A 17,699-nucleotide genomic window follows, 5' to 3' on the forward strand; every position below is an offset into this window, starting at 1 on the left:
GGAGGGCTAGGTACTATATGAGACTATTAGGGAGGGCTGGCTACTATATGAGACTACAGGGGAGAGCTGGCTACTATATGAGACCATTGAGGAGGGCTGGCTACTATAGGAGACTATTCGGGAGGGCTGGCTACTATAGGAGACTATTTTGGAGGGCTGGCTACTATATAGGACACTTGGGGGGCTCGCTACTATTTGTACACTACTGGGAGGGCTGGCTACTATGTTGGGCAATTTTGGTTGGGTTGGCTACTACATAGGGTAATATTGGGAGGGTTGGCTATTACATGGGATGCAGTTTACTCATGTCATAGCAATTTATCATGTCATTTATCATAGTGCACAGCGCTGGGAGATGCCAGGACTGCCGCATTCACGCTTCAATAATTATCAAGGTTGGTCCGTGACTTTGTCCAATTTTTTAATTTTGGCCCACTGTGTATTTGAGTTTCCCACCACTGCATTAGACCCTTTTTTTAGTCTTTCCACATAACTAGGCACTGGATTAAACATACTTCATCTGACAGGTTTCAAGAAATTTTCATCACATTTTCAGAAAATCTGGTTGATGATTCATTGCAAAAAATTACTGCATGTCAAAGATCATTGTTTTGACTGAAGTAGCTGTCTCCTAAATTAGGGCAGAGATAATGGTGTCTATAGAAATTATTTGCCGCCAGCAGTGATGTAAAGTTGTAAAGCAAGTAACAGATAGCACTGTCAATGGCATTTTAAATGATCAAAGGCGGAGAACATACTGTATTACATATTTAAAAAAAAAAAACCACACCAGGTAAGAAGATAAGCTACTTCCACATGCATAAACAGAATGCATGGAGAACAGGAAATATATATATATATATATAAAGAAGGGTCATTCTTTTGAGGGTTCTGTCAGAACTGAAGGACTCCCATCAGCTACACTTAGAGGTTTTATATGCCCCCACATGTTATATAGCTCTTGTTTTCATGGAAAAAGGGCATTTAATAGATGCACCTACTGTCTTTTCTGGTTAAAATGGAAAATAAATAAACATTTATTGTTTTTGCAACCTTCAAGAAAGAATTGCAGCTACATGATAATATTTGTCACATGAAGATATGGCGATGGAAGGGATGTTACTGCAGCATTAGAACTACCTGCCCACTAGTAGAAATGATTAATTTGTGTCATGCCTCCAATATATTGCCTCACTGAAGTTTCAGGCAAGCATAATGTAATATAAAGCACGGGGTAATGGATAGGTTAATGATAATGTGATGGCTTTAGATAGAGCATAAGCCTTTCTTTGAGATTATCTGAAATGTTAGAGCGATTCTGTACCCACAATCTGACCTCTCCCCCCCCCCCCCAAACCACTTGTACCTTCGGATAGCTGCTTTTAATCTAAGATCTGTCCTGGGGTCCCTTCGGCAGGTGATGCAGTTATTGTCCTAAAAAAAAAAAACTTTTAAACTTGCAGCCCGTGCCAAGAGGGAGTATCTGTGCCCTAACTTTGCCCCACCCCTCTGTTTCATCATTAGGAATGCCACTGGAACATTTTCTCCATGCTGAACATTGCACAGGTGCTTAACGATCCAGCCCATGTGCCGGGCTGCCACAGCTGATGAATAGGAGGCAATTTGCCTGGAGCATTTCTAATGATAAGGAGGATGGAGAGGAGGGACAGAGGGGTTATGCCAGCCTAATGCATACGCAATGTAAGCCCCGACCGTTGGGCACGGGGCTGCCAGTTTAAAAGTTGTTTTTTTTAGGACAATAACTGCATCACCTGCCGAATGGACCGCAGGGCAGATCTTGGATTAAAAGCAGCTATTCAAAGGTACAAGTGGTTTGGGGGGGGGGGGGGGGGGGGGGGGGGGAGGTCAGATTGTAGGTACAGAGTCACTTTAAAATATCACCCATTTCAGATTATAAGGAAGAACACACTACATATAGTTTAAGAGTTTTGATCAGTAAGGGTCTCAGTGCCAGGACCTCCAACAATCGCTGGATACAGAAACATAGAAGATTGTCGTCACAAAAAGACCACTGGGTCCATCTAGTATGTCCCTTCTTATTATCTTAGGATAGTTATATGTTTGTCCCAGACAGGTTTACATTCTGTTATTGTAGATTACCTACCACATTCTATTTTATACTCAGTCTAGTCTAGTCAATCGTCTAGTCACTGGTGCCTGTTTGGGTTGATTTCCATTTCTATTAAAATTTCTTATAACCAGACTAATAAACCCAGACTCCGCTTCAAAAATCTACAAATTAAAACTCTGTTAACACAGTCATTTCCGCTTGGGAATTTTCAATGTGGATCCAAATTTCACATATCCAATTTATATGCAACGTCTTGAGCTAGAATCTTAAAGGAGACATCCATTGAAGTCATTAGGAGTTTGTAGTTATGCTTCAAAATCCCTTCATTTCCGCATGGAGCAGAATGAGGACATTTTCCTCAGTTTACTCAAACACATATCCAAGGCCATCAGAAAAATTCTCTTAATAACAATTATATTGTGTTATAAGGGCATATTTTACTTGCTATGAAGAATTGTCAAAACCAAGCAAAACAACCTGATTGTATATTGAATAAAATGATACTGATATACATAATAGTAGAACTTGTCCAATTATGTTATACAAGTCATTTTTGCTAGGTGGAAATGAATTAAGACAAAGTATTTTATGGGCACTGTGTTTTGATTAGCAGAATCCTCCAGCGTACCATCTAACCCCTTATCACGCCCAATCAAAAAGCGGATTCAATCAATCATTCTCTTTGTGCTTCAAAAGAAAATTACAACTACATTGCATAACAGGGAAAAGAAAAATGAAGTTACATAATTTGTTTCTTCAGCTGTGCACTGTAACCATTTCAATGAAGTTCTGACACTGCCATCTCCATGCATATTTCATTATAACATATCGTACACCAAGTTCTAAAAACATCACCATTTACTCCACCCAATAAAACACAAGACAAAGTGATTCTGCCTAACAGATTTACATGGCACTGCACTTGCTAAGGAATACCTCCTGCTAGAACAATGGATCATTATAAACTCATATGAGCTTCATACTTCAGGTCATAGACACTTACAAAGATAACTATCATTCCGTTACAGTGACAGGATGCAATTCTAATCTATTGTCAACTCTGTAGCATGCTGCTAAAGCGAGCATCATACGGAATCAAGAGTCGGACTGCACATCTGGTAGTTTGGGCAAATGCCAGAGGGGCCACTGTGCTAGGTGGGCCAATCTCATCTTTTCCCTGCACTTTGATTTGTGTATGTAAGTATAATTCATGTAATTCATCTGTAGTCCATGTTCCAAACACTGACCAAAATACTACAGCCCAGATTTACCAATCTTTAATAGAAAAAAAAAATAATAATAATCGGCCACACTTGTGACAGATTGATAAATCTGGGCCTGTGTATAAACCTAGCCTATCACTAGTGGTTAAAGACTGGCATATGTCTCCAAACGTCTGTAATATGATATAAGCAGCTCTGTACCAACACTGCAGAATAAACATAAGGTAACTTTGCAACACAATTCTCATACATGCTTTACCTCTATTGTTATATGCAGATTATATGCAGAATTTCACATTTTATATGTCTTTATAAAGGGTAAGTTATATGTCTTTATAAGGGTAAGTTAACACTTAACACAACCGGATCTGCAGCTTATTTTCTGCTGCGGATCCGCAGCGTATTTCATTTAAATAACTGAACACAGCATCAAAGCTGCACCATCAAATCTGCTGCGGATCCTGTAGGTGTGAACGCACCCTAAAACAGATTTTCTTAATATCTATTTCCTGTAACTATTTTATTTCACTATACAAAAGTCTTAATTATTATCTGTTCCATACAAAACACTCAATATCTTCTCTACATGAACATGACAGTTTAGCATCTGTGTACCATTTGGCTAACCATCATTATACTGTCATTTTTTTTTTTAACTTGTTTCCAGAAAATGCAGATATACAAAAATACTACCACCAGCATGTCTTCCTGTCGTAAAGGAAAATGTGTGTAGGCAGAGGGTTATATGCATGAAAATACTTTATATATGAATATATATACACACCTAGATTAGACTAACAGCTATACTACTGTGAAACTATTTCTGCTCAATGCGGTACATTTACAGCTGCTCACAGTAATATATACAGGACCTTTGGCCATTGAAACGACACGACTTCTAGCATGCAATGTTTGCCCAGTTCTATGCGGCTTCCTCTCAATCTATATGAGCTGCAGTACCGGGAGGGAAGACCAAAATGGAGCTCATAGCCAAACTGTGTACCAGACAAAACCCATGTCCCATCTTCTCCTACTTACTACTGCTGTGTTTGTTAAAAAAAAAAAAAACAAAAAAAAAAACTATTAGACCTTAAGGTGGACCTGTCACTGGTCCTTGCCTTTCCATTTTAGCAAACAAGGCCCTCGAAAAAACAATTCCGGAAAATTTTTTCTTACAGCACTGTCTGACACTATCCAATCAGAGTGGACTATACCAGACTGTGTTGGGACATACCCCCTATAGGTAACACCTACTAGTTGCTGATTCACACATTTCTAGTAAGAGTAACAAATGCTTATTTTGGTCAGTATTTTTACCCAAACCAGGAGTGGGTCCAAATTGTAAAAGGTTCAGATTAGAGACGAGTGCAACCTCAAGCATCTTCGAATACTTCCGATAGGGGAAGTCTCAGCATTTGATTAACAGTGGCTGAAGAAGTTGTATGCAGCCCTAGGGTGTCCTGGAAAACATGGATACCGCCTATAAGCTGTGTATCCATGTTTTTAGGCAGCCCTAGAAGATAGCTGTTAAACTGCCAAAAAATACGGTGTGTGATCATAGCCTTGAACTGATATACAATTGCTTTTCCCTTCTCCTTGGTTTAAAAGTGATGGACCACAACACCTGATCCTTTAAAGCGAATCTGTCACCCCTTTACCACCTACTGAGCTGGCAGCACTACTAGGTAGATATCAAAGCATTTACAACATACCATTGTTGCTTAGGTCTATAGTATTTTATTTTCATTTAAAAAATGACTTTATTTGGGCCATGAATAGGAAAGTTAAGAGCAAAGTCAAAATATATTAGAAAGCTTTGCATTGTACAATGCTCACAATATAAAATGGCTATGCCTTTAAAAGGAATGGGCAGAGTAAATCCATTATGCTCGACCCTTCTCTCAACTGTCATCTGTCAGTGAAGAGTTGGGAGGTTTAAGCTGTCTTTAGCGTAAGGTTTACAACCACCTTTGTGTGTACTGAGGGCATCTTAGCGATCTAGGACTCTGAATTCTGAGTTATGTCTCTAATACACACAAAAATGCATCCATATAACGCTCATCTGATTGGGTAGGTCATTGGGTAGGAATTGTAATTTACCATTTCATTTATTACATTTCAGAGAGTATTATTTGGAACAGTTAACAATGGTGACAAGCATGTGTTTTTTTTTCCTGCACCCATAATGGGTACAACTATGGACAGATACAAAGGATCCTAAAGGATACTGTGAGGTTCATATATAAATCGGGCTATCTGGCTTTGACAGATTTCTAGTTTTACCAGTATACAGAGCAGACTACACTATTCTCCCCATCAGGGGCAAGAGAACCATGACACCGATATGAACTGGTTAAGACTCACGGGTGAGCAATCTGAAGATCAAAGTGTTACCCATCAAATTTATACATGGAGACATTAAAGGGAGTCTGTCATCACTTTCATGCTCCAGTGCCTGGTGGCTTCTCCTCACCCGTCAGTCTTGATTGATAGATCTTGCCTTACATTCAAACAGGGAAAGGTCTATCAATCCAGACTAGGGAGGCAAGAAAAGCCACTGAAGACTGCCCAGACGACTCATGGTATAGACAGCATGAAAGTTATGGCAGGTCCTCCTTGAAATCAAATATTTATCATTCTACAGTATTCTCTGGAACCCGGTTAGACCTCAAAAGTTTCAATATGGTCATAACTTTGGTCAATGCATTGTCTGCATATAGGAGGAGATTTATTAAAGTGTAAAGTAAAACTAGCACGTGAGCCCCTAGCAACCAGTCAGACTCCACCTTTCATGTACCAAAGAATCTGTGAGGAAAGAAAAGTTGAATCTGATTGGCTGCTAGGGGCAACTGAGCCAGTTCAATCTTACACCAGTTTGATAAATCCCCCCAAATGTTTAAGGGGGTACTTCCGGGCCGTGCGATCCGGTCACCTGCGCCGGAACGGGGGGCAGTTAGTAACCTCCAGCTTCAATTTCCACCCCCTCCCCAGCGATCCTCAAAAATACCCCCGGCCCAGAGTACCCCTTTAACTAAGTACAAAGGGCTATAAAAAGAACACAAATTAAAAAAAAAAAAACTTGACAGTTTTTACCCTAATTTCATCGACATGTTTTAGAGCTATATGTTTTTTGTTAAATATACTTCAGATAGACTAACATATAGTGAAGGTTAATGCAGCTCTAGGATGATGGATTTTAAGGCAAATATAATACAGCAAAGGGGAAATTCTCACTGGTTATTATGAATAAATAGAATATTCTTCAGTCATATCTGGAAGTATTCACACCAATCAAGTAGAATCAGGTCCTTATCATAGACATGAAGATTGCCAACACTGCAGGTGGTCCCAGGGGCTGCCTGTATAGAGGGACTGTGTATATGGCCAGCAGCATATATTCATACACTTTACTGACTAGAAGGACAACTTAGATCTCTGTTAAATCATATAAATGCTTACATCTCTATAAATACATACAGGGGACCCCCCTCTTTACACCCCCCCCCCCCCCCCCACACACACACACACACAGCTATGTATCACAAGTGCTTTACTATATAGAACATAGGAAGAATGTGTTTTCAGCCCTTTGCAACAAATCATATTCTAGTCTAGTTGACCAGCAAGAGAATAAATAGAAGCCAGTGGGGTGGCATTTGTAATATGTAGCAAAGCCGGGAACAAACCCCCTCCTAAGGTGCCCAGGAACAATGCTGCAGGTGTGCCCCATCCAGGAGGACCCCAGGCTGCTAATACAACCCAGCAACTGCAGCCCTTCATGTGAGGGGTAATAAAGCCAGGAGAGGAGGAAGGAGACAGCACCTCCTCCTCCTGTATAAAAGTTACACCCAGCTCTCTCCTTCCTCCACCCTCTTAGCCCTGACACGTGAAGCCTTGGATAGGATATGACATGTTAATAAACAAAGGGGAATTCTCTCAGTCATAGTAATAGCCTCTTAGGTATTAGTACTCTGTGGCACACAGTTTTTTCAAAGCTTCATTCGATTTAACTCCATTATTCGTGCATCATGATAATTATGTGAGCGAAGATAATATGGTAGGTTTATCTGCAAGTCTATGGAAATCTGATATACTGCATAGTATATGGAAATCTGAGGAGAGCATACTGGGTTATAACAGATGACAAACTCAACTGTAGGTATCTGATAGAGTCAGCTCTGCTGCATCTAGGACACATAATCAAAGGTGGGAGAAAAGAAACAGTCATTCATTCCTATAGTCCATCTATACATGGGGAAGTTCTAGGGACTGATATAATAGTACTTCCTATAATAACACAAGCAATGTAATAGAATGACTGCAAGTAGCATTGGGCATTACCATAGGCTCAGCTGCAATAGTCAGGGTAACGCTTGCTGCCTTGACTGACATTTATTAGAGATTATTTTCTAGTTACAAGCATCAGCAGCATCACTCCACTCTTATGTCTATCACACACACAGTTAATGTAATCCATCTACTTCTACCCTTTTACTTGTCTGCTCCATGAAAAGCTGGGTGTTAACCAATTTCCTAATCCTTTCTCTGAGGATGTCACTAGACTTTTCTAGGCTCCTAAACCTGCATAACTAAGCAGTGTGGTTGTGCAGGGGTCTAGAAAAGCTGAGTGCACTCCCTTGTGAGCAGTGCAAGGGTAAAGGATAGCCATATGGGCTGGGACACAACTTTCCCAAACAGATACAACTAAGGGACAGGAAAAAGGATTTGGTGACAAAGCAGAAATATTTCTATTGTCTGGGGATTCTTTGCAGTCACTGGGGGATTACTAGTGAAGAAACCCGAAATACACTGCCCCCTGCCCTGGTGCCCAGTGCCAGCCACACGTGAGCCCTCTAAGACGGTAAGAAGCATTACATGCTGCATTGTGCACCCAGATTACAGCCCGGGAAGAGAAAAGACGGAACTCACCAGCTTTACAAGGATCCTTGTAGTCAATCACCTCAGGTTTTTCCTCTTCAGTCTCATAATAAGAATAATCATAGTCAAGGCCATAACACAGAGAGAACTTTTCACAGAAAGTCCAGCCAGTGAGGAAGAAGAGGAGCCAGGGGAGCATGTTCATTGCACAGTGCTGGACTGGGACCCCAGTACACAGTGCTGCTGCTGCTTACAGGGTTATGCTGGGGATGGCTCCCGCACTTACAATGGGCTTCCCTTTCTCATTAGATCGGAACAATCATAACATGCACACAGCACAGGAAAAGTTTGCTCCGGCAGGATCAGGCGCTGTCTGCAGATCGGGATGGATGCTGCTGCTTAGTCCTGACTCCCATAGGACACAATGGGATGGCCCTATAGCTGCTGCCTGGAGAGCAGGCTCTGAGGCTGCTGCGGCTGATGCTTCATCCACTTACTCCTTCTGCCACTACACAGGCGGGCTGCCAGGAGGACCTGAGCTGTACAACAGCACATCTGACAAGCTGGGGACAGGAGACAAGACAGGCATTAGATGGGGTCTCATCACATAAGAGACAGAGCACCATGCATCACATATAGGAGGGTGTGAGGGGGCACTCCATACAATGGATGGAGACAGGTTGTACAATCCATCCAGGAAGAATCTAGTACACACTCCATTTACTGACTGTGGGCACTACATATACCAAACAGCACTGTATACCCCATATACTGCCCCTGTGCACTGTATACCCCATATACTGCCCCTGTGCACTGTATACCCCATATACTGCCCCTGTGCACTGTATACCCCATATACTGCCCCTGTGCACTGTATACCCCATATACTGCCCCTGTGCACTGTATACCCCATATACTGCCCCTGTGCACTGTATACCCCATATACTGCCCCTGTGCACTGTATACCCCATATACTGCCCCTGTGCACTGTATACCCCATATACTGCCCCTGTGCACTGTATACCCCATATACTGCCCCTGTGCACTGTATGCCCCATATACTGCCCCTGTGCACTGTATGCCCCATATACTGCCCCTGTGCACTGTATGCCCCATATACTGCCCCTGTGCACTGTATGCCCCATATACTGCCCCTGTGCACTGTATGCCACATATACTGCCCCTGTGCACTGTATACCACATATACTGCCCCTGTGCACTGTATACCACATATACTGCCCCTGTGCACTGTATACCACATATACTGCCCCTGTGCACTGTATACCTCATATACTGCCCCTGTGCACTGTATACCTCATATACTGCCCCTGTGCACTGTATACCTCATATACTGCCCCTGTGCACTGTACACCCCATATACTGCCCCTGTGCACTGTACACCCCATATACTGCCCCTGTGCACTGTATACCACATATACTGCCCCTGTGCACTGTATACCACATATACTGCCCCTGTGCACTGTATACCACATATACTGCCCCTGTGCACTGTATACCACATATACTGCCCCTGTGCACTGTATACCCCATATACTGCCCCTGTGCACTGTATACCACATATACTGCCCCTGTGCACTGTATACCACATATACTGCCCCTGTGCACTGTATACCACATATACTGCCCCTGTGCACTGTATACCCCATATACTGCCCCTGTGCACTGTATGCCTCATATACTGCCCCTGTGCACTGTATGCCTCATATACTGCCCCTGTGCACTGTATACCCCATATACTGCCCCTGTGCACTGTATACCCCATATACTGCCCCTGTGCACTGTATGCCTCATATACTGCCCCTGTGCACTGTATGCCTCATATACTGCCCCTGTGCACTGTATGCCCCATATACTGCCCCTGTGCACTGTATACCACATATACTGCCCCTGTGCACTGTATACCTTATATACTGCCCCTGTGCACTGTATACCCCATATACTGCCCCTGTGCACTGTCCAACCCCACATACCGATCAGTATACAGCGGTCCTCCTGCTCCCTCCAGGCAGGGGCTTCTGGGATCCGCTCCCCCCATCACACACTGCTCTCATTGAGGACTATGGAAAGAAATGTTACACACCTAGACGTGGGCTTCTCCAGGGGGCGGGAAGGTTCCTCAGACCGAGCTAATAACGAGCTGCAGCAGATCAGCTGGAGTCCCGGGGTGAGCAGCACTCAGTGTAACCTCCCAGCCTTCATAGCTCATCCAGGGGGCAGAAAGGATCCATTCATTAAGCTGCAAAGTCCAAGCCAAGTGGTGGCTCCAGCCTGCACCTACACTCCGCGCTCTCTATGATAAGACTGGAGCCTTCAGGTCAGTGCTGAGCCCCGGTACAGTCCCTGCTTTCCTCCAAGTGCCTGGGCTCCAGGACATAGTCTGCCCGGCTCCTGCCCCGGCTCCTGCCCCAGCCAGGAGGGAAGTTACACCAGTGCAGCAGCAGGCAGAGCAGCAGCAGTAGTAGTAGTAGTAGCAGGAGGCTGCACAATACTTGATAATCCCGCTGGAGTAATTACATTTGAAAGTCGTAGCAAAGTAAGGTGAGATTTAGAGAGCTCAGCCTCACGCCCCTCCTCTTCTCCTCCCCAGTCTGATGGGAGGGGGTGGCTCACAGACATCTCTCTAATCCTGTTAGGGTGTCACATTTGACACCAATGTTTTCAATAGCCACACCACTGTCCATGCCAATGGCCATCCCAGAGCATTGCTCCTTACTGGTCACCCTAGGGCATGTTTAGGCTGCTGGTGACAGTAACACCTACATGTCTGCACATTGATTCCTAGCCCCCCCCTGATTGATTGTGGCCTTTATAACAGGGCTCAGGTATCAATAGACTCAGTAGTCTCCTCTGTGCTGCACATGGAATAACATGTATCACTACTACCAGCACCCCTGCAACTTTGTATCCCTCAAAAAACATTGAAATTGTGCTACAAGTTACAGTAAAGTTACAATTTCTCAAACAAATATACATCAAACAGGTTAGTAAGGAATTTACTGAATGACGGGCGCACAGGCTACTGGTTATATTCCTTACAAAGTATGAAACACAATACAAGTTCAAAGGTCATTGGAGGATACGGCCAACCAAAGTTCTCACTACGTAAAAATGACGGCCATCATTTTAGCTAGAGATGAGCGAGTTTACAGTAACAACAAAGCGAATCGCTTTATCTCTGCAATCCGCTCATTTGCCTTTTAACTGACTGCAGCTCTGTGCCGCTCCTCCCTGGGTGCTGGGAAAAGCTGGATCCAATTCTGGGAAACTTCATGCAACTTCTCCCAGCACCCGGGGGGAGCGGCATTGAGTTATAAGGCATCAGGCTGATGAGAAGATTGCAGAGATAATACAGCAATTTGCTTATTTATTACTGTAAATTCAGCTATAATTTTAACGCCAAATAATGGCGTTATCTATCTAGACGGACTTCCAGCTGTGGAAAAGCTACAATTCTAATCATGCTTAAAGGGGTTATCCAGCGAAAATCTTTTTCTTTCAAATCAACTAGTTTCGGAAAGTTATATAGATTTGTAATTTTCTTCTGTTTAAAAATCTCAAGTCTTCTCATACTTATCAGCTGCTGTATGTATGTATGTATGTAGGAATTGTTATTTTCTTTTCAGTCTAACACAGTGCTCTCTGCTGCCACCTCTGTCCCAGACAGGAACTGTCTATAGCAGTCAAATTCCCATAGAAAACTTCTCCTGCTCTGGAGAGTTCCTGTCTCAGACAAAGATGTCAGCAGAGAGCACTATGTCAGACTGAAAATAAAACATTTCCTGCAGGACATACAGCACAGCAGCTAATAAGTATAGGAAGACTTGAGATTTTTAAACAGAAGAAAATTACAAATCTATATAACTTTCTGAAACCAGTTGATTTTAAAGAAAGAGATTTTCACTAGATAACCCCTTTAAGGAATATATAGTGTTACCAAACTTTGGGTTACATAGTCTTACCAATTATATAAATAGTAAAAGTAGAATCGTAAGGGTGCAAATTTGTGGACCTTACAGAGGGGAAGGAATGTAATGGATTTGTTCTTTACCCGGCATGATGTGTCAATATCACACCGGCAGTGGGGAAACTCTTTAAATTCCCCTCTGCCAACATTATATTGACACATCATGCCGGGCGAGGAACGTATCCATTACATTCCTTCCCCGTCTGTAAGGTCCACAAATTTGCAGACGTGTGAATGCCCCCTAAGAATGTGGTGCACAACGAGTCGGAATAATGTTATATTGTTAGAGTTATGAAATTTTGCAAATATATTTATTTTATAAAATTAATATGGTGGGTATCCATTGGCAATTTGTAAACTTGGAAAACATGGTTACAGCCTATGGCTATGTTCTCACACAGTATTTTTGCTCAGTATTTTGGTCAGTATTTTGCAACCAAAACCAGGAGTGGATTGAAAACACAGAAAAGCTCTGTTCACACACTGTTGAAATTTAGTGGATGGCTGCCATTTAATGGCAAATAATGGCCGTCATTTTAAAATAACTGGTCGTTATTTGCCATTAAATGACGGCCATCCCCTCAATTTCAACAGTGTGTGAATATAGCCTTTCTGCGTTTTCAATCCACTCCTGGTTTTGGTTGCAAAATACTGAGCAAAAATACTGAGTGTGAACATAGCCATAGGCTCCATCCATGTTTTCCTGGCAGCCCTAGGGCAGCATCACACTTTGGGAGTCAAATGGCGAGCATTTGGAGAACGTTGCCAAACCCAAATAGTTCACCAGGTTCTTTCAACACTAGTCAAGACCCCATACTTTAGACAAGCTTAGAAATACATGACCATCATTGTATTGAAAGATTATATTGGGTTTGGTGCTGAATCTCGTTGCAGCTTAGAATGCAGCTCATAGTAAATTTCTTACCAGCAGCTGAAATATTGTATACTTAGCTAGAATCCCAAGATCATTGACTGAAAAATGTCTTCCTTTGGACACCTGATAAGCACATCTACTTTAATTATTCAGCATCTATAAAAATAAACACTATCTTTTACATGTCTTATTATAGAACTTCGATCCATTTGAAGTCCTGAGTGGTAAATGACAGTGAGAAGAAGGTGCTGTGCCTTTAATCTACACATTTACAGTGAATGGGATAACTTTGAAGATCACATCTGACCTTGTTCAGATAAAGGGTAAGCAATGATCTTGAATTGCATCATTATAAAATTAAGAGCTGAAACAAACAAAAAAAATGATTAAAGTGGGTTCTGTCAATACGCAATTTTAACGCTGCCTTGACCCAGGATAAAAAGCAATCATTTAGTATGTTAATACTCAGCAATAAGATAGTCTGCATTAACAAAAGGTCAGATTGGAAAAGGCTTTACTTGTTTCTAATTGACATTGATTACATTTTCCAGTCCACTTTACAAACCCTGCGCTTCTTAGCATATCATTCTATCTCCTATCTTCAAGTGACAATGATATTATGCATTGAATTAGATAGCAAGCTCTGCTGGATCAGATACAGATATGGATAAATGCATGCTGTGCTCTACTGCAGAAAACACTCCAAACAGAAAACCCTGCCAAAGCTCCTGATTTCTGCAGTAGTGGCTGTCTCATGTGTATGATGGCCTTCTAAAAGGTGATAACAGAGGAGAGAACCCATCAGGCAGTTGGTTTTCAACATCATGGTTTTTCCTAGGTATAATATGCCACCAGAGGTGTCTGGCAGCAACTTTCTGTCTGCCAAGCTGAACGTGCATGTCCTGGGGAAATCAGAAGGAATAGCTGCTTGGTCAACTGCTGTTCAAGGTGTAAGGGCATCTTAACTATAAGTGCTTTATAGACCTTTAGGCTATACACACATTAAATTACATTTGTGGTGCAAAGGCTAGTAGCATATGACTATAAAAGTAAACTCAGTGTAAACAAAGAACCATTTTCCCATTGGATTCAATAAAATCCACTGGAAAAATGCTATGTCAAAATACAGCTTTATGAATATATAAAGGCAAGCCTGTTATTATTTTCATGCTGGCTGAACCACAAGTCGTCAGGCGACAATTCATGAACAAATGCGGAACTTGAGCGAACGAATGTGGAATTACAGCAAACGATTAGCAAATGATTAACGATAATTTTAGGTTCAGATCTAAATCAACAATCAACGACATACGAACGATTTTTCGACCGTTGCCTGCAATTACACAGAACTATTATCAGTTAAATTCAAACAATGTAACGATTTTTCACATGCTAATTATCCCGTGTAATAGGGCACTTACGGTAGAATTACAAGTGCAGATTTGTTACTAATAGTATGCTATAAAAACAACATGGATTACCTGCTAATCTATTCAGTCACAGAAATTGCTGCAATACATGTGTGGCATATAAATTTATTCTAGAGGTTTTAAATCTTAGGCTTTCCAGCAGTTGCAAAACTATGACTCCCAGCATGCCCCAGCCATTAGGAGTTGTAGTTAAATGATAAGAGCTGGAGACAGAGACCACTGCTTTAGATAATTGCTTGACTATTAGTTCCCTAATACATATCTATTCTTAGCATAGCTCCATTTACCAGAGGGAGCATTCCAATAATAGAGTGCAGAAGCTGCTAGGAAGTCAAATTCCTTGGGAACGTAGCCCTTCAGTAGATAGTCTGTGACTAGGCTCCATAGAATACAGACTGCCCACAGCATGAAATCTAAATTCCTTAAAAGTGCTGTTCCCACCTATAAAGCAATTGATGCTGACAATAAAGGGGATGGCTTGATGCGAATGTGGTGAGATGCAGTGCCCATGACAAGGTGTCATTATAACACATCCTTTACAGCCTAGGTTCTCAGCCTGTGTGTCTACTTACATTGTCTCCATGCTATGTCTTTATTGGTGCAGTGGTGGTGTTCATAATAATAGGAATCACTGCTCTGTAAGGTTGCTATAAATATTTCTATTCTTATCCTATTGCTAGATATTGCAATTTACAGCATTTTCCTCTGTATCACAAGGATTAGGTAGATTAAACATACAACATTTCCGGATTGTACCTATTTCCTTCAGGTAGAGGGATATGATGTGAATATAGATTTATTTGGGAGCATTAGTAATATTAGTAGAAATGGTAGGAAACTACTGTTCCCTTGTAGGTTGTAAGTCCTCAGGGGCAGGGTCTGCTCTCCCTCTCCACCAGTCTGTCTTTTATTTCATTCATTTTCATTGTACTTGCTTTTGTCTTATATCATGTATCTTAATCTTTGGTTACAGGAATAGATATTTTTAAGCATTATGACCTTTGTAGGGCTTATTACTTAATGTGTGAGATAATGCTTGCGATCTGCCTGTGTAAATGCCACTGCTGTCCTAAGAAAAGCAGTTTTGCTTTGACAAGGAATAATGTATTGACCTTTTAGGCCCACATTTGGGTTAATAGAATCCCCTCTCCTTCTTCATTAGGACTTCTCTGCTGTGTGCAGTGTATAATCCCTTCAACCCATTCAGTGTTATCACTATAATTATTTGTGTGCACAGTGTAAGTGAATGCATTGTCCTGGGCCCAAAATAAATTATTTGTTGATCAAGAGACCTGATAAGGGGAATCTTTGTAATTTTGTTGGACACTGTACCTAACACAGTAGAAATATATTTGAAGCTAATTCTTCTATTTTCATTTCTAGACCGTATTGTAATGTTTTGTTCATTTTAGTTTAAAGCCTACACCAGAAGTATATGGCTTGGAAATCTTCCGAGATACAGTATCCCTCCCAGAGAACACTGCAATGTATTCCCCTGTATAGACATAGAAGCCAATATGTGCTAACACACCAAAAGACTATGCTAGCCCAAACCAGCCCAGCATATTCCAAATGGACACTCTTTTAGCATAAGGTAAGTGGATGGGAACCTATGGACATACTAAAGGTTTAGCTCACATTACCTCCAATCAGTACAATAGTTAGATGTGGGCAGAGCCTTGGAGCTAGGGGACAGGGCTTAGGAATAGGCGACCTCCGCTCCCCGGCTTCTTTGTTCTGAATACAGTCACAGGTCTGCACGTGACCCGCAGCTCTATTCAGTCTCTATGGAGTCACCAGAGAGACACAATATCTCACTTGTCCCCTATAGGAGACAGGTACATTTTAATCGGAGAACCCCTTTAAACCACATATTCAGATAAATAAAAGCTGAGCTGTTATTGGTTGCTATTTGTCTGAGGCAAAAATGTGTCCAACTTTTGTCTCAGACAGACTGCTACATCTATGGTTTGTGGTGCATCTTTGAAACCTTTGAGTAATCCAGAAACTAATATCTCATGACTAATTAAGTAATTTTGGTTGGCTAGTATGTTTAATTGATAACCTTTGCAGTATGTTCTCAAGTATAGAAACATCTATAACACAAATAAATATAGGAGGAGATTTATCAAACATGGTGTAACTGGCTCAGTTGCCCCTAGCAACCAATCAGATTCCACCTTTCATTTTCCGAAGAGTCTCTGAGGAATGAAAAGTGGAATCTGATTGGTTGTTAGGGGCAACTGAGCCAGTTTCACTTTACACCATGTTTGATAAATCTCCCCATAGAGGTAACCAGTCAGCACGATTGTCCTGGTTTGGTTCCAAGCTGTACAGTATAGATCCCCTGTGTAGCTCCCCAAGGCTACTAGCTGTGTCTGCAGTGTTAGCTTTACATGGGGGAAAAAGGAGTTTTATTCTGGCACACAAGGCCAGGAGAGTGGAGGCAACTATTCATCTGGGACTAGTCACTGCTCTCTGCCTGTCAGCGCACAGTGTGAGGATGATTGACAGACAGGGAAGCCACTAACGGGTCTGTTTGCCTGTCAATCATCCCCGAGCTGCGTGCTGACAGGCAGAGAGCCGTGATTAGTCACAGATGGCTCCCCGCCCAGATGACTGGTTGTCCTCGCACGCTGGACTACTTCTACTTCCCTGATTTAAAGCTACCAGAGCTGCAGAGTAGATCTATACTGAGCAGCATGGAACCATATCAGCACAATTATGCTGATTGGTTCCCATTAAAGGATTTGTTGACTTCTCTTAACATACTTTATCAATGTTCATAGCTCCATGTGTTTGCTGTTGGAAGCCATCTCTAGCTCCTCCAGATGCACATGTAGAATATTCTTAGTAAATCATGGATTCCACTAAAGTGTCTATCCTGTTGACCTCATAATTAAACCATTAATGCAATTATCACTCCTAGACTACAGGAGATGTACAAATGGCTGGGACCTGTGCAAAGCCAGGCACTGTCCAACATCTTCAAGTCTTTGTCCACCAAGCCTTACGGCCATATTCCACGGAACGATTATCAGCGATCCCCTGGGCAGCTCCCCGCAGCCCCCCCCCCCCAGACTTACCCACTCGCTGTTGCCGCGTGGAATAGCGGCAGCAGCAAACGGAGAACGAGGAGATAACGAGCGCTAATAGTGCTCGTTTGCTCCTGTCAGTCGGCCCATGGAATAGGGCCTTCAGGCCTTGTTCACACAAT

General features: G+C 42.1%; 1 protein-coding gene across 2 annotated transcripts in view; it reads right to left on the reverse strand.

Annotated features, from left to right (window-relative positions):
• Nucleotides 1–10,693, reverse strand: part of TLL1 (tolloid like 1) — a 113,522-nt gene extending 102,829 nt beyond the window's left edge. Inside the window, exons 1-2 of one of the 2 annotated variants that reach the window (XM_069977834.1) lie at nt 10,295–10,693; nt 8,245–8,756 (exon numbers count right to left, since the gene is read on the reverse strand). In XM_069977834.1, coding sequence (XP_069833935.1) covers nt 8,245–8,398 — 154 coding nt within the window. In that variant the 5' untranslated portion in view covers nt 8,399–8,756; nt 10,295–10,693. Of the gene's footprint in view, nt 1–8,244; nt 8,757–10,184; nt 10,247–10,294 lie in introns of those variants that run through there. The other variant, XM_069977835.1, reaches the window with a different exon arrangement.
• Between the last annotated feature and the right edge of the window lie 7,006 nt (nt 10,694–17,699).

This window comes from Dendropsophus ebraccatus, chromosome 7 (genome assembly GCF_027789765.1).
Source record: "Dendropsophus ebraccatus isolate aDenEbr1 chromosome 7, aDenEbr1.pat, whole genome shotgun sequence".
Lineage (NCBI taxonomy): Eukaryota > Metazoa > Chordata > Amphibia > Anura > Hylidae > Dendropsophus > Dendropsophus ebraccatus.